Source organism: Callospermophilus lateralis, chromosome 3, assembly GCF_048772815.1.
Source record: "Callospermophilus lateralis isolate mCalLat2 chromosome 3, mCalLat2.hap1, whole genome shotgun sequence".
Classification (NCBI taxonomy): domain Eukaryota; kingdom Metazoa; phylum Chordata; class Mammalia; order Rodentia; family Sciuridae; genus Callospermophilus; species Callospermophilus lateralis.
The window spans coordinates 115,238,521-115,255,988 of NC_135307.1; the positions used below are offsets into that span (position 1 = coordinate 115,238,521).

The 17,468-nt window shown below is 42.1% G+C and overlaps 1 protein-coding gene across 3 annotated transcripts in view; it reads right to left on the reverse strand.

Moving 5' to 3' along the window:
• Positions 1-2,286: 2,286 nt before the first annotated feature.
• Positions 2,287-17,468, reverse strand: part of Celf6 (CUGBP Elav-like family member 6) — a 31,821-nt gene continuing 16,639 nt past the window's right edge. The window contains exons 4-13 of one of the 3 annotated variants that reach the window (XM_076851046.2): positions 6,822-6,950; positions 6,634-6,713; positions 6,319-6,462; positions 6,068-6,200; positions 5,836-5,982; positions 5,567-5,629; positions 5,242-5,322; positions 5,011-5,154; positions 4,253-4,408; positions 2,287-3,574 (exon numbers count right to left, since the gene is read on the reverse strand). In XM_076851046.2, coding sequence (XP_076707161.1) covers positions 4,281-4,408; positions 5,011-5,154; positions 5,242-5,322; positions 5,567-5,629; positions 5,836-5,982; positions 6,068-6,200; positions 6,319-6,462; positions 6,634-6,713; positions 6,822-6,950 — 1,049 coding nt within the window. In that variant the 3' untranslated portion in view covers positions 2,287-3,574; positions 4,253-4,280. The remainder of the gene's footprint in view (positions 3,575-4,252; positions 4,409-5,010; positions 5,155-5,241; positions 5,323-5,566; positions 5,630-5,835; positions 5,983-6,067; positions 6,201-6,318; positions 6,463-6,633; positions 6,714-6,821; positions 6,951-17,468) is intronic. The other 2 variants (XM_076851049.2, XM_076851047.2) reach the window with 2 other exon arrangements.

The following is a 17,468-nucleotide window of genomic DNA, read 5'->3' on the forward strand; positions in this document are numbered from 1 at the left end:
TTCCAAATGGAAGACTTTTTCAAAATTGTGATCCCATTTTCCTTTGCTATTTCATGTTGGTTATATAGGGATAACTAAATTTATCTTTTAGCTGTCAATTGCAAAATCTTAATAATTCATATCCATACCTGATCAAGAGACCCTGAATGAGTAAAGCAACTAGATATGACACTGTTCTCTCTACCACTGAAAGTGGGTGAGTATGTTTTTGGTTGGGTTTAGAATCACTGCATTATTAGGCAGGTACATTTTGAAATTGTATGCTTATTAAGAAAAGTTTAGGTGGATGAAATAAAGGGTGAAATATACTGAACACATATTGCTTATCTGCCCATCATTCCTTCCTTTGGGGACCCATTTCTCTCCTCCTCACAGTCCTGGTGAAGTTGTCAATTATGGTGGCCCAATCTTCCATCCTAGAGATAGGTTCATGTCCAAAGCTGGCCAAAATTGTCCCTAGGATTTCAGAGCTAGAGCTAGATAGACCAAAAAGAAGGAAGTAAAGTCAAGAAATAGAAAAATCATCATTTGAACCTCTAGACATCCAGGTCTGAAGGCAGACAAATCCTTTGATTTATCAGTTATGTACACTAATTAATTACCTATTGGCTTAACCAGGTTTGAGTTGAGTTTTTGATACTTGCAACAGAAAAAAAGTATAGACTAATACATGTACACACAAACAGAGACACAAATACCATGTTTTTCAAATTCAGACATTATGCAAGTCTTCCACAATTTTATTAGGGGTCAGCAAACTTTTTGTCTAAAGGAGAAAATAATTATTTTAGGCTTTATGAGCCACCTATGGCCTTTGTCTCATTTTGTTTGTTTTTCTTTGCTTAGAAAACACTTTAAAAATGTAAAAACCATTCTTAGTTTGTACATTATATAAAATAGACCATAGGCCAAATTTGGCCCACAGGCTCATAGTTTGCTGACCCCTAGTCTAGATCATATCAACCTCTGAAACTACGGAGTCAATTGGCCGCCAGTCCCTAGCTCACACCCTATAGTATGAAGCAAAATATCTTAAATGTCATTTTGGTGCAAGTATCTTAACATGACTCAGTAATGAGTTAAGATTCAGAGTAGAAATAGAAATGGGTCAGTCTTATCTGGTGTGCCCATTATCTGAAACATGGTAGACAATGAAATAAATGGTAACCAGTATTATTTCTTGGTAAATAAAAATAATTTTTCAAAATGATGCAGCTGTCCAAAGACTTGGTCCAAATTGTTCCAGTTTATCCTTGGTGACATGCCTACATCTTTTTTTTTTCTTTTTTCTATTCTTTTTTTTTCTTTTGTTGGATGCCAGAGATTGAACCCAAGGGTACTTAACCATTGAGCCACATCCCCAGCCCTTTTATTTTACCTTTTATTTTGAGAAAGGGTCTTGCTAAGCTGCTTAGGGCCTCACTAAGTTGCTGATGCTGGCCTAGAACTTGTGATCCTCCTGCCTCAGCCTCCCAAGCCGCTGGGATTACAGGCATGCGCCAGTGCACCCAGCATGCTCCTCTTTTTTAATCTCCTTCAGGAAGACTTTTTCTGATCTTCCCTACCAATAAGCCCGAATTTGGTTTTCTTCTTCTTACTGGCACAGACCCTGTGTGACCCTCCATTGTAACTGCATTCATGGCCTGTCTTTCCCCTTATCTCCAGGTATTGTAGTCTGCACCTAAATCCCAGCACCCAGAACCATGTTTAGCACCTAACACTGAGAGCCCTCTTTTCCTCTAGGTGAATATCTGTTCGAGTGTGCAGGTGCTGCATATCCCCACCTGTGTCCAGGGTGCTCCAACTGTGTGTCAGCATTATGCTGGTATACACATCCCCTTAGCACTGGTTCCTCTCTCTGATGAAAATTATTGGTGGATGTACACTGAGCCTTACCTGGTAATGTTAATTTTTATTCCCATTCCCTCCAAAAATGAGTCAAAGACAAGAGGAACAGGTGGGAACAAGTTTTCTTAGAAACCATATGAAGGAAGAATCCTCTGACCCCACCCCACATTCTTTACTGTCTGACTATTATCAGATCAGAGACCTCCAACATCAGCAACATCTGGGAACTACAGAGCTCCCACACACAGCTGGGGCCTCAGACTAGGCTAATTCATTTCTATGGGGTGGAGAGAAAATTATCCCCCTGGAAAAAATATGAGCAGGGCCTTGTGGGCACAGGAAAGACTGACCAAGGCAAGGTGAATCACGGTTTTCTAAGCAGAATCTTTTGCCCATCTCACAGAAGCAGGCAGGAAGCACCACCATTGATCAGCTTTATATGGCACCCACTGGATACAACAGACGGACAAAGACGGACAGACAAAGCACACACCACTTCTAAGCTGAACACTGCTTACCATCTAAAAGCACCTTGGATAAGCACATATGAGACACTCTTGCATAGGAAAGATGTACTTTTTAAAGGAATGAAGAAGTATTTTGGCAAAACATCTATTTCCCTCCCAGGTCCTGGGTAAACGGGGACCCCTAATTCTGAAGCTTCTACATATTGAAAATTATCCCCTTCTCAATGGCAGTATATACAGTAGCAAACCTTCCAAGTCTGTTGTCACAGCCCTCTATGTATATCTTGAATCTACTTTATAGGTAGGGAAATTTAAGAGACAGAAGGTGGCCTGGAGCAAGGGGACACTGGGGCTGGCTCAAGGGGAGGAGAAACAGGAGGTGTCTCAGTTCAGCCAAAGGCAAGGCCTCTGTCTATTTTGACTGACTGGGATGAAAAAAACTCATGTGGCCAAAACTCCCTCTTTCTTCCTTCTTGGGGAAGCAGTGGTTCCATGGGAGAAGCCATTGAGAAGGAAAGGGAAGTTATCACTTCTGCTGCCCAGGAGTCCTTGTAGGATGACAAAACCAAGGCAGGCCTGAACCCCTCTTGGGGCCTCCTCAGGGATGACCTTTGAGGCTGGAGATTAGAGATTATGGGTTCACTGCTTCCATAACCCTCTTTTTATGAGCCTGGACCACTTGGGTCCTTAATTATCTTGAAAAGGGAAGGGTGGGGGAGTGGTTTAAGAGGGGATGAGACACAAGACAATCTTTCCACGGCCTCCCATTGCCTAGGCTGGTGCTATCAAAGGTCTCCTTCACCCTGTCTCCTAGGGATATTTAAAGGCAGCTTTTATGAGACTCTATACTGTCTTTTTTTATTTCTCTTGTGTTTTTTCTTGTTTGTTTTAATTTATATAGATATAGATATATATATTCTTAAAAAAAGCAATAGTCCTTTGGTCCCTAAACTCTAAGGAATGATATGATTTTGAAAGAAGTAAATCTGGGCTTCCCTTGTAGAGAAGCCCTTGGCACCCCCAAGGCCCTCTGCTGGTTCCCCAGACAGTCAGTTCTCAACCAGTCCTGGTTGCCCTGACAGCCTGAGCTCTCTGCCACAGGTGCAGAACAACCCACTTGATAAGAACAATCCTTGAGTGGCCCGAGCCCCAGGCGCCAGCCTCAGGTCTGATCCACTTCCATCTGCAGCTGCTCCTTCCAGAAGGGCTGCTCCAGCATTTCTGTGCTTTTTCTTCCCTTTCTTCTCACTCTTCAGTTTCTGTTGTTGGGTATTAATTGATAAGGAGAGAGGGGGAAGGTAAAAATCACCGTAGAGGGAAAGACAAGAGCAGCCTGCCTGCTTAATGACAATGTAGACCTCTTTTCTCGGCAGCATCCTGGTACACCAACGCCAGATCCTGGGTCTTAGGCAGATGACTCCCAATGCCCCTGCAAAGGGTTCCTGGAGCAGTATAAGTGAGGCAAGGCCAGGTGGACCTTAAGGGATAGTGAGAACACCTCTAAAAGTTGCAGACAGTCTTCTAAGGACTCATGACCTGGCCAGAGACTAGAACTTGTCATCTCTCTGTCCATTACCCACCTGGCCTGCATATGCTGCCTCTTGAGTATATTTGCTTCTCTCCTCTCATCTCTGAGTTCACTGTCATTACCTCAGCCCTTATATCTTGTCTCTTCTTTGTTCAGACTCCTCAATGGTTCTTTACCACCTTCAGTATAAAGTCAGAACTCAGGCTATAAGACTTTTTAAAAACTAGCCAAACTCTCATTCTCATAGCCCTCTCTAGGGCCTTTTGTGTATCTCCCAGCCTATGGAGACAGGAATATTGTCTAATTTATCTCAGTCCTTAGAATGAAGGAAAAACTCTCCATTCAAGGATTCTTTCTAGTCCTGGCTCTTCTCTTTATCCCATTTGCCTGGCATCCATCTGAGACTCACCTTTCTGTGGCTAGTCAGTGAGAGCAGATCAGTAAGGCCGGTTGGCATCCTTAGGCCTCTTTAGCTGGACCTTGAGCCTCTTCATGCCAATTTGAAAGCCGTTCATGGCCTGAATAGCAGTCTGGGCACTGGTTGGATTGTCAAAACTAACAAACCCTGGGCATGGGGGTGGGCAAAGAGGTTAGCTGCTAAACCTGCCTAGCAAGGCCTCCTTTCTTTTTAACCAACCCCCTCATTTCCCAAGTTCCTCAGGCCAGTTCCAAATACCTCTCCATTTTTACGTGTGTGCATGCAATATACATAAGAAGCACACCCATAAATGCAGATGGTCGGAGATTCCTAAGGTGTGATTCTTGGAAGGATGGGAGATAACTCTGTGGGAGAAGTGGGGCAGTGTGTAGGTTGGGTCTTTCCCTGTCTTTCCCTGCTTGGATTGGCTGTCTCCCTCTACTACTCCCATTCTAGACCTCGGAATTGCAGTTGGAGTTGGAGGGTATCTTTGGTCCCAGAACCAGATGATTCTGGCTCTTGTCAAACTCCAAAGCTCTGACCTGGTTGAATACATTCTAGAGACCTAAGTTTCCCAGGTGAACATGAAAGAAGGTTTGTTCTTTGTCTAGGTTTAGCTTCCATCACTGGCCTGTGACCCTACTTTGTGCCACATATGCAGCCGCTGGAAATCACTGCCTTATTGTAGAGTCTGTAAGGGAATTCTGAGGCTAGGAGTGGGAGAAGCCAAGGTATGGGGCTCAGCTCACCAAAACATTTGCTCTGGTTGGTGGCTCGATCCACAAAGACTTTGGCAGAGACAACGGCCCCAAAGGGCAGGAATGTCTGTATGAGTTCTGCATCACCAAACTCCTGAGGCAGGTGATAGATGAAGAGATTACAGCCTTCCGGGCCTGCAGGAACAGTAGCAGGCTGGTTCAGGGAAGGGACCCTGAGTCCATCCCCACCCATGCTCTGAACTCCAGCCCCCAGTCCCTCACCTTCTCTTTGCTGCTGGGGTAGGGCTGAAGACTGCTGGGGAAAAGCTGTGCTCACTGGGGCATAGGCCGTCGGATAGGCTGCTGGAGACAGAGGTGGGAGTGGGCAATGATCCCCAGGAGCCATCCCCCAAACAGGACCCCAGCCATTTCTGATCAGTTCAACCCAGTCCACCATAACCCTTGTCCCAAGAGAGGTTGTTGGGATTTGGGGTGAGTTGGAAAGGAGGGTTGACTCCTCAGAACAGACACTAAACCTCCCCACAAATCTCCCTATTTCTTTCTGGGGCCCTTCAACCCCCCCAGGCCGCGCAGCGCCAAGCAAAACCTGCATAGTGGTGCATCCCAGCGTAGGCCTGCTGCAGGGGGTCAGCCACACCAGGGCTCTGGGCTGGGGAGAGAGGGGCGCAAGGCCCACGGTGAAGGCCAGTGGGCAGGGTCAGGTGAGAGACTTGGGGAGTGTGGGAGGTGGTGGGTTGCTGTGAGAGGCAGCAGGGATGATAGGAACCCCTTCCCCAAAGCAAGGCCCTGCCCCCCATTCCCTGCTCCTTACTCCACTGAAGGGAGATTTGGGCAGAGTTGGGTGGGGTGGCCCACCTGGATAAGGAGAGAGCCCATTATTGTAGAGCGTGTCGGAGCCTGGCTGCCCGTTGGTCTGGGGAGTCAGTGGGCCAAATCCATTGACCCCAATGGTCGCTGGAAGACCGGCAAGAGTGCCAGGACCACTGCCAGGCTGGGAGTTGGCTGTTGGCAGTGAAAAAGGTAAGTGAGTCAGGTTGTAGCCCATCCCACCCCTCCCAGTGGCTGCTCAAGGGTGCTAGAGTCATACCTGTTGCAGGCAACAGCGGCGCAGCCACCAGGCTGAAAGCCGCCACATGCTGCATTTGGGCTGCCACTGCGGCTACCGGGCCTAGGCCCGGGCCCTGTGCAGCTGCCAGCAGGGCTGCCTGGTGCTGCAGGATCTTTGGGAAGTAACAAGGACATGTTGGAGGGTTTTGCAACGGGCAGCTGCCTTGGTTCCCAAACCCCTAACCTGGCCCAGCCACCTGCCCACCGGTGCTGCCTGAGCCAGGCACCTACCGCTGTGGTATAGGCACCACAGGCCCCAAGTGGCAGTGGTGTGGGATGGAAGGCACCCAGCTGGCCAGCCATCTGCTGCATTCGCCGCAGTGCTCGCTCCCGATCTGTATCTGCCAGCTTGACCACGAGGCTGGAAGAAGCGCCCTGGACAGAGTAGGGCAGGGTAGGCCGCAGTGACTGGTCCTGATACCAGCCCAGTCTCTGGGTCAAGGGCCTTCCCCATCAGGCCCTTGACCCAGGGTACCGAGCTCATGGGGGAGGAGAAGCCCGTCCCGCCCCACTGGCCTCACCCTCTGCCCAGGCACCCGCCCTCACCGCCATAGTCCGGCTGCCGTGCAGACCCTGGATGGCCGCCTGAGCTTCCCCTTGACTCCCGAACTTGACAAAGGCACAGCCTGGGGCAGGATAGAGGGATGGGTGGCTCAGGCCACAGAGGCCAAAGGATCATGTGGCCCCGAGTGTGAAAAGGTCACCAGGTAATCCCAGTAGGCAATTCATGTCACCTTTACTGGTCCCATCAGGGCTCCGCAGAACTGTGCACTCCTCAATATGACCGAAGGGCTGGAACAGGCGTCTGACGTCCTCTTCACCCTGCTGCTTGCCCAGCATCCCCACAAACAGCTTCCGGTCCTCTGGGGACAAAGCCATGAATGACCTGGGGACTCTAAATCTTCCTGGACACCCCAGAGTAGATTGAAGAGCTTGGAAAGAAAGTAGCTAACCAATCTAGCTCTTAGGGAAGAAGTGTTGGAAATGAGAAGGCCCTGGGGCTCCAAGATTGGGTCTCTTTAAGGAGCAAGATAGGCCAATCTAAAGGAAAGGAACTCAGCTCAGATTTCCATCAGGAAAACCTGGGTCCAGAAGAAACCCAGAAAGATTCATTTTTGCTCTTGTGGGGAGTGATATAGTCTTGATATCTTTGAGCCAGTAGATCCTTTTATGCATCGATTTATGTTTAGCATTTCTGTTAGTTTGGGAGACGCTGTTTCAGACCTTCCTAGAGATATTAGGGGAGGGGTATTCAGAGAAGGCCTTTGTATTCAGATTGGGTCCAGAGATATACACCTTTGCCAGTCAGCCTGGAGTCTAGAATCAATGTCCCTTCCTGCTCAAATCAAGGAGAATTGTGAGCAGAAAACAGTTGTTTTATTATACTACCTCATCCTCAAGACACTGAGCAGTGGAATGATGAATCCTTACCACCAGCACTAAATCCAACCTGGTCTTGTCTCCAAAGGGCCTATAGAGGAAGCTTGGGTTTCTGAGCCTCCAACATTTGCCCCTTTACAATTGATGAATTGTCTGAACCCTTTCCTTATTTCCTACTTCCACCAACCCATCCCCTCTCCTAGTTTCCAGAGCCTTCTCTGAAACCTGTCCCTCCATGACTTCCCTTGTCCTCTTGCCCTATCTTTCCTCCAAGTGTTCATGCTATGGGAAAACAAATTCTGCCTATTGACCTAGATGACCACCTAAAAATAAGTCTGATCCCTCTGTATACCCACACTGGCTATGGGAGTGGTAGAGTTGCAGGAAAGGGACTGTAAGCTAAGTCTGTGTCCCCTAAAGAAAACTCAAGGGTTGGGGTTAGAAACCAGGTACTAACTGCGGATATATCAAGTTAGGCCTCTGCAACACTATCCAGGATTCTAGGATAGAGGGTACAGCCCACTGACCCTGCTGGTTAAGTCTAGTTCCTCTTTACACTAAAGTAAACCTCTGAATTTGGGATGGGGCTTGCCTATGTATGGAGTGATATATGTTAGAAGAGAAGGTATGGGTGGGAATCTAGCTTTGGGCTTCATCTGCAGATCCTAGAGCTCAGAAAAATCCATCCAAAACTCCTTTACTCTTTGCCAAACTTGGCTAGGCAGATAGGGTCCTTGAATTCTGTGTGCAGAGAAAACAAGTCTGGTAGGGGTCACAGATTGAAGTCCAAGACAGTTAAGTGGAAGTATAGACCAATCAAAGTTACCAATGGGAATATCAACAAGGCTATGTGTGTGTCCATATTTCATCTGGTCTGTTTGGGGTTTAGCCTTAGCTGCCCTGGGGATCCTGAAATGTTTGTCAATGCTGTGTCTGTGTGGTGGGCAGAGGCTGCAGTTCATATGTGGCAGGAGGAATATGTTTCAGCAGAATCCACCCTCTGTCCAGAGAGGTACTGCCTGGTGATCCTGTGTGGAAGGGAATGGATAACACACCTATGACTGAAATTCTGAAGGAGGTGCTGACCTTTGGTGGTGAGCGTACAATCCAGTGAGTGTTCTTTGCTTCTGGGGGTGTTAGCCACAAAATAGTGCCCTTGAAACAGATCTTTGATTTCTCAACCTTTTTTTTAAGTGGTGGAATACATTGTTCCAATAAAAATCTTAGGATGAGGCTCAAAATTTAGAGGGAAAGTAGAACTGCTCTGACTGAAACCAGAAAAGGGGGACTAAAATCCCTCCCCCTTAATCTTTTCCTATAACCCCACAGAGGGGGCTCAAAGGAAAGCCCTTTGAAACCATTAACATGGATGATAAAGAATAGAGTGCCAGATAGTGTGCAGGGGGATATGAGATCATCCTGTTCAAAACCTGAGAGAACAGGAAAGGTCTTTCATGAATCTCTTGACCAATCTGATGTTCATTATTTTGCCTTGACATTGGGGAACAAGGTCTATTTAGACAAAGAGTCAAACCCCAGAAGTCTATGTCACTGTTCTTAGGTCTGACACTAAAATATGATAATGTAGCAGCAAAAGGCCTAGAAGAGACTAGAGAAGATGTTGAGGACTTCCAGAGTCACAAGGGGCTTCACAGAATCCCAATTTATAGTGTAGCTGTATCATTGGATAGGATCTATAAGATGTTGATGGCACCCAGATAAGATGTCACACCACATGGACCAGAATCCAGTTAGCCCTAGGTAAGGAAAGAGATCACAAGTTCAGATGAAGCTCCCTATAAAGGAAATAAATTTGTATGGACAGTAATGATCTGAGCCTTCATTTGTGCTTCCCCTTGTTGCTTTTTCTGCTGCTGATAGTCAGTTGAAGCTCATGTCATAATCCATGAAATTCTCTGATCCTTTTTCTCCAATGAGACTATACTGAATTAAGAATTTCCATTTTCATGTCAGGGTACTGACCCTATGGTTCTGTACTAATGGGCTATATAGGACTTGACACTGAAACGATCACCCACGATGGGCTCGGATCTTTGTTGCCTATTTCCTAGGTATCATGTTGGATATAGAATTGTCTTTTCTACTTCACAGGAAATTTGAAAATGTTTGACAGGAGGATGCATTGGGTCACAGTGACCATGAACCCCAGGTAATCCAAAAATAGTGGGATAAGTTTCTCAAGAGACCCAATCAAAGAAAGTACAGGCTGTACCTGAGAGTAGCCTCCAAATCCACATCACCTGAAGATGTGGAACTGATTGATGCCTACATACAGAGATGATCAATCTCCTCTAGGTCAAATTCTACCAGTTTGGTAAAAAGAGGATGTTACAAATCTGGCATGATGGTTCATGCCTGTAATCTCAGCTATTCCAGAGGCAAGGCAGGAGGATTGCAAATTCAAGGCCAGTCTGGGCAACTTAGTGAGATACTGTCTCAAAATAAAAAGAGTTGAGGATGTGACTCAATATTTGCCTAGCATGTGCAAGGCCCTGGGTTCAATCCCCAGTGCCAGGGGAACAAGGGGGAGGATACTACAAGGGGCAGGTCAGGAAAGTCTGAATAAAAACATCCCATGGGTTGTGGGTAGGTCCCTAGAAAAATGGGAATATCAAACATGGAGGCTCAACCTCCCTTGAGTAGAAGGAATTAGAAGGCATCATCAGTCTGGAGATGAGACATAGAAGAGAGTAGGTTCAATCCCCAGTATCGTGGGATTGGAAAGCCATATAGTTGAATGGTATAACTGCATTTTCCTGTTTTCAGTTAGTGTGTACTCTTTGTTCTTCTCTAAAATATTTTTTAAACCCTAAACAAGTGGCTTAGGCTCCCATAGGCTCCTCCATGAAACTGCCTTGGCATAGTGGTCATGTGAGTCAGGAATTCTAATACAAAAAATAACAGGTTCGAGAGCCCCTAAATCCAAACAGAGTTAGTCTAGTTCATTTAATATGTAAATAACTCCTAATAGGTAAAGAACTCATTTTCCTTAGACAGGGAACCAGGATGATGTTCAAGAAAGGAGGCTGTGCCTCAGGTGTCCAAGTTTCTGGTTTCTAAACCCTTCACACCCACTCCCCTCCATATTGATTGGATGTCATGATTGTAGGGACAGAATAGGGAAAGGTTTCAGCCTTTGAGTATCAACTATTAAACCTATCTTGAAAATACTAGTTCACCTTTCTGTCCAAATACCATCTCAAAAAGTCCTGCTGGTGGCAGCAAAGCACCTCTCCTCTGGTGTTATTAGTGATGAGTGCAGAAGAAGCCTGCTTGGCTTCTTCTAACTAAAAAATTGAGTGAAGGAATATCCAGGACAGGCAGAGACTCCTGTCCAGATATGATAAACATCAAAAAGGACATTAAATTTAAAAATAAATAACCCAAAGCTGTTAGAATAAATAATTAATTCATCTAAGTTGCAAAATACAAAATCAATGCTCAAAAATTTGTTGCATTTGTATACACTTACAATTAACAATCTGAAATGAATATTAAATAAACAATTACATTTATAATAGCATGAAGAAGAAGAATAAAATATTTATAAACACATGTACACCGAAACTACAAACTTGCTGGAATGGATTAAAAAAGACAAAAATAAATGGAAAGACATCCCATGTTCATGGATTGGAAGATTTAATATTGTAAGGTAGCAACCCCACTAAAAACAATTTACAGATTTAAATGTAATCTCCTCCAAAATCCCAATGACATTTTTTCAAAAATAGAAAAATTCATCCTAAAATTCATATGTAATCTCAGGGAACCTCAAATGCCAAAAATTATTGAAAAAGAAGAACAATTCCCTAATTTCAAAACTTACTACAAAGCTACAGTAATCAAAACTGTGGGGCTGGGGATGTGGCTCAAGTGGTAGCGTGTTTGCCTAGCATGCATGAGCCACTGGGTTTGATTCTCAGCACCACATAAAAATAAAATAAAGATATTGTGTCCACCTAAAACTAAAAGAATAAATATTTTTAAAAAACCTGTGCTACTGGCATAAAGACAGCCAATATAGACCAACAGAATAGAAGAGAGTCCATAAATACTCATTTTTTATGGCCAAATGATTTTTTTTTTTTTTGGTGTTGGAGAGTACCGGGGATTGAACTCAGGAGCACTCGACCACTGAGCCACATCCCCAACCCTCTTTGTATTTTTTTTTTTTAGAGACAGGGTCTCACTGAGTTGCTTAGCCCTCAGTTCTTTTGCTGAGGCCAGCTTTGAACTCCTCAGCCTCCCAAGCTGCTGGGATTACAGGCGTGCGCCACTGTGCCCAGCCAGCCATATGATTTTTAACCATGGTGCCAAGACAATTCAATGAGGAAAGAACAGTCTTTCAACAAATAGGGATGGGAAACTGGATATCCACATGCAAAAGAATGAAGTTAAACCCTTACCTTATACCATATACAAAAATTAACTGAAAATGCATCAAATTCTAAATATAAGTGCTAAAAACATAGAACACTTAAAAGCAGGGAAAACTTCATGTTGTTGTACTTGGCAGTCATTTCCTGGATATGGCAACAACAACAACAAAACCACAGGCAACAAAAATAAATCTAAACAAATTGAGATACATCAATATTAAAAGCTTCTATTCATAAAAGGACACCATTAGTAGGGTGAAAAGGCAACTTATGATATGGGAAAAACGTGCAAATTATATATCTGAATGTTTTAATATATAAAGAACTCCTAAAACTCAATAATGATGACAAAAAAATTTGATTAAAAATGGGCAAAGGACTTGAATTGACATTTCTTTAAAGAAGATGTCTGAATGAGCAACAAGCATAAGAAAAGATGCTAAACATTACTAATCATTAGGGAAATGCAAATCAAAACTATAATGAGGTATCACTTCACACCCATTAGAATGATTGCTATTAAAAAATAGAAAAAAAAACAAATGTTAGTAAAGATGTTGAGAAATTGGAACCTTTATGTACTACTGTTGGGAATGCAAAATGGAAAACAGTATGGCAGTTCCCCAAAAAATAAAAATATAATTACCATATAATTCAGCAATAACTTTTGGGTTCATGTTTCAAAGTATAGAAAGCAAAGTCTTTTTTGGTACTTAAAAAAAGTATTTTAATTGACAAATAATAATTTTATATACTTATGGGATACTATGTGATGCATATATATATATGTATTATACATATATAAAAATGATTAAATCAAGCTAATTAACATATCCATCGCCTCAACTACTTGATTTTTTTTTTTTTTTTTTTTTGGTATCAGGGATTGGACTCAGGGGCACTTGACCACTGAACCACATCCCCAGCCCTATTTTGTATATTATTTACAGACAGGGTCTCACTGAGTTGCTTAGCACCTCACTTTCGATAAGGCTGGCTTTGAACTTTCGATCCTCCTGCCTTAGCCTCCCAAGCTGCTGGGATTACAGGCATGTGCCACCATGCCCGGCTCAACTTTTTTATGGTGAGAATGATTAAATTCTAATTCTGAAATGTACAGTACATTATTATTAATTATGGTTGCAATGCTGTGTAATAGATCAACAAAAATTATTGTTCCTGTTTAACTGAACTTTTATCCTCTGACCAACATCTTCCCTTTTCTCCATTCTCCCCTCCCACCCACTTCTATTGAACACCATTTTACTCTCTGCTTCTATGAGTTCCGCCCCTAAGTGATTAGGATCATGTAGTTTTTGTCTTCTGAGAAATTGTACAGTGGAACACACCAGTATTGAGATAATTGCATACTTCTGGTCATAGTAACATTACTCACAATAACCAAAAGGGGAAAGCAACTCAAATGTCCACCAACAGATGATTGGATAAACAAAATGTGATACATATATATATATACAATGTACTATTACTCAGCTTTAAAAAAAAAGGGAGGGCTGGGGCTGTGGCTCAGTGGTAGAGCACTTGCCTAGCACATTTAAGGCACTGGGTTACGTCCTCAGCACCACATAAAAATAAATAAAATAAAATAAAATAAAAGTATCGTATCTATCTGCAACAACAATAAAAAAGGGAAATGTAGCACATTCTATTGTACATCATATTACAGGACTGAACCTTGAAGACATTACACTAAGTGAAATAAGACAGTCAAAAAAGATGAATACTGTACAATTTCATTTACATGAGGTATCTGGATAAGTTAAACTCATAGAAACAGAAAGCAGAATAGTGTTCACCAGAGGCTAGAGGGAGGGGGAAATGGGGATTTGATTAATGAGTATAGGGTTTCAGTTTTGCAGGATGAAAAAGTTCTGGAGATCGATAGCTCAACAATGTGAATATACTTAATACACTTAAAAATGTACACTTAAAGTGGCTGACAATAAATTTCACATTATGTGTATTTTACTATTAAAAAATAAAGAAGTTGGCTGGGGATGTGGCTCAAGCGGTAACGGGCTTGTCTGGCATGCACGGGGCGCTGGGTTCAATCCTCAGCACCACATAAAATAAAATAAAGATGTTGTGTCCACCGAAAACTGAAAAATATTAAAAAATTCTCTCTCTCTTAAAAAATATTTAAAAAATAAATAAAAAATAAAGAAGCCAGGCGTGGTGGCACACACCAGTAATTCCAGCAACTCAAGTGGCTGAGGAAGGAGGATAGCAAGTTCAAAGCCACCTCAGCAACTAAACAAGACCCTAATGAACTTAGTGAAACCCTGCATCAATAAAATAAAATAAAAATGGCTAGGGATGTGGCTCAATGGTAGAACACCTCTGAGTTTGATCTCTAGCACCAAAAGAAAATAAATAAAAAATAAAGAAGGGCTTTAAAGAAGATACAGCAAAGAGACCTCGAGCAATAGACAGAACAAAGATTCCCCTGTCCTTTCATCCTGATCCAGGAAAGCCAAGAGGTGAAAAAGATGGACTAAGTATGGCCTGGTCCCTTTAAAATAAAAGAATCTTAGCTTCTACAGATGAATTTTTCTTTTGCAGGCTACACACATGTACCTGAAAGACAGTATCATTATGGGAGGCTTGCCAGTGTTTTCCACAGCCATGACTTAAAATAGTTACCTCAATCACCTTTAGGTGATCTGCTCTAAAACGAACTGCAGAAAAGCACCTCTCTTTACCTTCAGAGGTAGAACATGTTTCAGGAAGTGAAGAGTTAACTTGGCCAAAGTCTCAAGCACTCCTGTGAAACCTAACTAGTCAGGTCTTCCTGGGAAAAATACTTTCTAGAATTAAGTAAGTATAAAGACCAAAGATAGATATGACTGTCAACCAACTGTATAAGATGGTTTTTGCAAAGGTCCATGTCTGATTTAAGTCAGCTAATATGTCCCAGGATTATAAAACTCTGAAAATTCTACTTCACAATTCAAATTTAGGGTTGGGGCTACAGCAAGGCCCTGAATTCAATCCTCAGAAACACACACACACACACACACACAAAAAAAAAAAGGAAAATAAAGAGAAAACTATTAAAATTAATTCAAACATTAGTTACACTAATGTGGTTTTTTGGTTGGTATTTTTTGGGGGGATGCTTGGGATTGAACCCATGGCCTCACACATACTAGGCAAGTGTTCTGCCACTAAGCTACATCCCAGCCCAGAGTTATATTAATTATTAGACACTAAATAAAGTGGAATCCCAGAAAGAATTTGGAAAAGATAATAATATATGCTTATTTAAAAAAAAAAAACTAAAAGCTGATATGTAAGCAACTCCATGCAAATTCAGACAGAAATTACTTAATTATAGTATGTTGGTATGAGGGATAATGTGAAAACAGATAATTGACTTTTGAGCTAAATCAAATTTCAAGATTAAAAAAGAGAAGCAAAATTCAGGTGGTATGGTGCACACCTATAATCCAAGCTATTTGGAAGACTGAGCAAGAGAATCGCAAGTTCAAGCACCTTAGGCAACATAATGAGAACCATCTCAAAAAATAAAGAAGAATAAAAAGGAGATGCCTCAAAGTACATTTTAAAATCCTCTGTGAATGTTTTAAATCTGAAATTTTTTTTAAAAACTAGCTGTGCCCAGTGGTACACACCTGTAATTCCAGTGACCTGGGAAACTAAGGCAGGAAGATCCCTAGTTGGAGACTATCCTGGACAATCTAGGGAGACTCTGTCTCAAAATAAAATAAATAAGGCCAGGAGCTGGGCATGATGGCACATGCCTGTATTCCCAGCAGCTCAGGAAGCTGAGGTAGGAGAATCGTGGGTTCAACCAGCCTCAGCAACTTAGCAAGGTCTTAAGCAACTCAATAAGACCCTGTCTCTAAATAAAATACAAAAAAAGTCTGGGGATGTGGTCCAGTGGTTGAGTGTCCCTAAGTTCAATCCCTGTTAACAATAAATAAATAGAGCTGAGGATGTAGTTCAATACCCAGTACTACAAGTAATAATAATGATAGTAATAATAATAAAAATAATTAAAAATAAAAAAACTAAAGTGAAAGGAGTGTACCAATTGATTACTTAACCTATTTCTATATCTTAGGCAACTTAAATATATTTGTTGGATAAAAAATACAGCCAAGTTGGGAAGTGGAATAAGCCGAGCAATCACCAATATGATTTATGAATTAATTGATTTTATATTATGAAATTTGAAAGAGAGGAAAATATACAGGCAATTGATTATTGTGGATTTTGCCTTATGACTAAAAAATACTTTTCTTGTAATAGTATATTTACAGTTTAACTTATTATTAGTGTTTCCAATGTAGAGTAATGTAAGTTAAGAAAAATCAACATTACCATGCTGAAAGCAAATAAAACAGACTTATTTAATTACCATTGTCTGAGGAATATGTTGATCCTTACTTCTGACCGCAGATAATCTCAGGTTAACATTTGAAATACATGAATCTTGGATTTTTATGCAGGCAGACATTATTTATTTACATATTTAATTTTGAAATGGGATCTTGCTGTTGCCCAGACTGGTCTCCAACTCTTGGGCTCGAGTCATCTTCCTGCCTCAATCTCTCAACTAGCTGGGACAAGGGGAGTGCCATTGCACCCTGCCTAGACAAACATTTTAATGTTTACCTTTAAATGCATCCAAATGCAAAGGGAAAAGTTTTTATACATGTTTGTTTAATGTAAAAATGGGCACCATTATTATGTTAGGAGAAAATTAGGTTCATTTTCCTTTAATAGTATGTTGTTCAACATATAACTGCCACAGAATGTAAAATTTGGGCACAGAGTATGGAATATCTGAACAGTATAAAACTTGGTTGCATAATTTATAGGAACTGGCTGGGATAAATTAAAATAATATGGTCTATGAAGGCCTGGATGCACATCTGGCACTGAGAAAAGTGCCACCAATCCTACAGGGGGTCAGCTATGCAAGAATAAGAACCTCCCATCTTCCTCAGGCAGATCCTGTTGTATTGCAATTGTGTGGTAGGCATTGAATTCCCAAGAGTTACCAATAATTTCTAAAAGTAATACAAATATGGCATGTATGCTAGTTATTCTACCACAAACCTCATGTTTATTAATTGAAAGTACAAATACTGCTACTCTTTTGCATTGGCATTGAAATTCAAGAGTCAGGAGATAAAATAACTATTTTTGTTCAAAAGCTCATGTGTGCAAAGTGGAATATTCCTTTATGGCAGATGGCAAAAAGTAACGGTCTTTGGGCCAAAGAAACAAACTCAATAGATTTCATTAGGCTTTCACTATACTAGTCCATTGTGGAGATGGGGGTGGGTAACGGTAATTGAACTCAGGGGCACTTGACCACTTAGCCATATCCCCAGCCTCTCCAGCCCTATTTTGCATTTCATTTAGAGATAGGGTTTCATTGAATTGCTTACCATCTCGCTTTTGCTGAGGCTGGCTTTGAACTCACGATGCTCCTGTCTAAGCCTACCGAGCCACTGGGATTACAGGCATGCACCTGTAGTCCATTTTAAAAGCTGAAAAAGTTGCCAATATTTAATGTAATCAAAGTATAAATTTTTATTATGT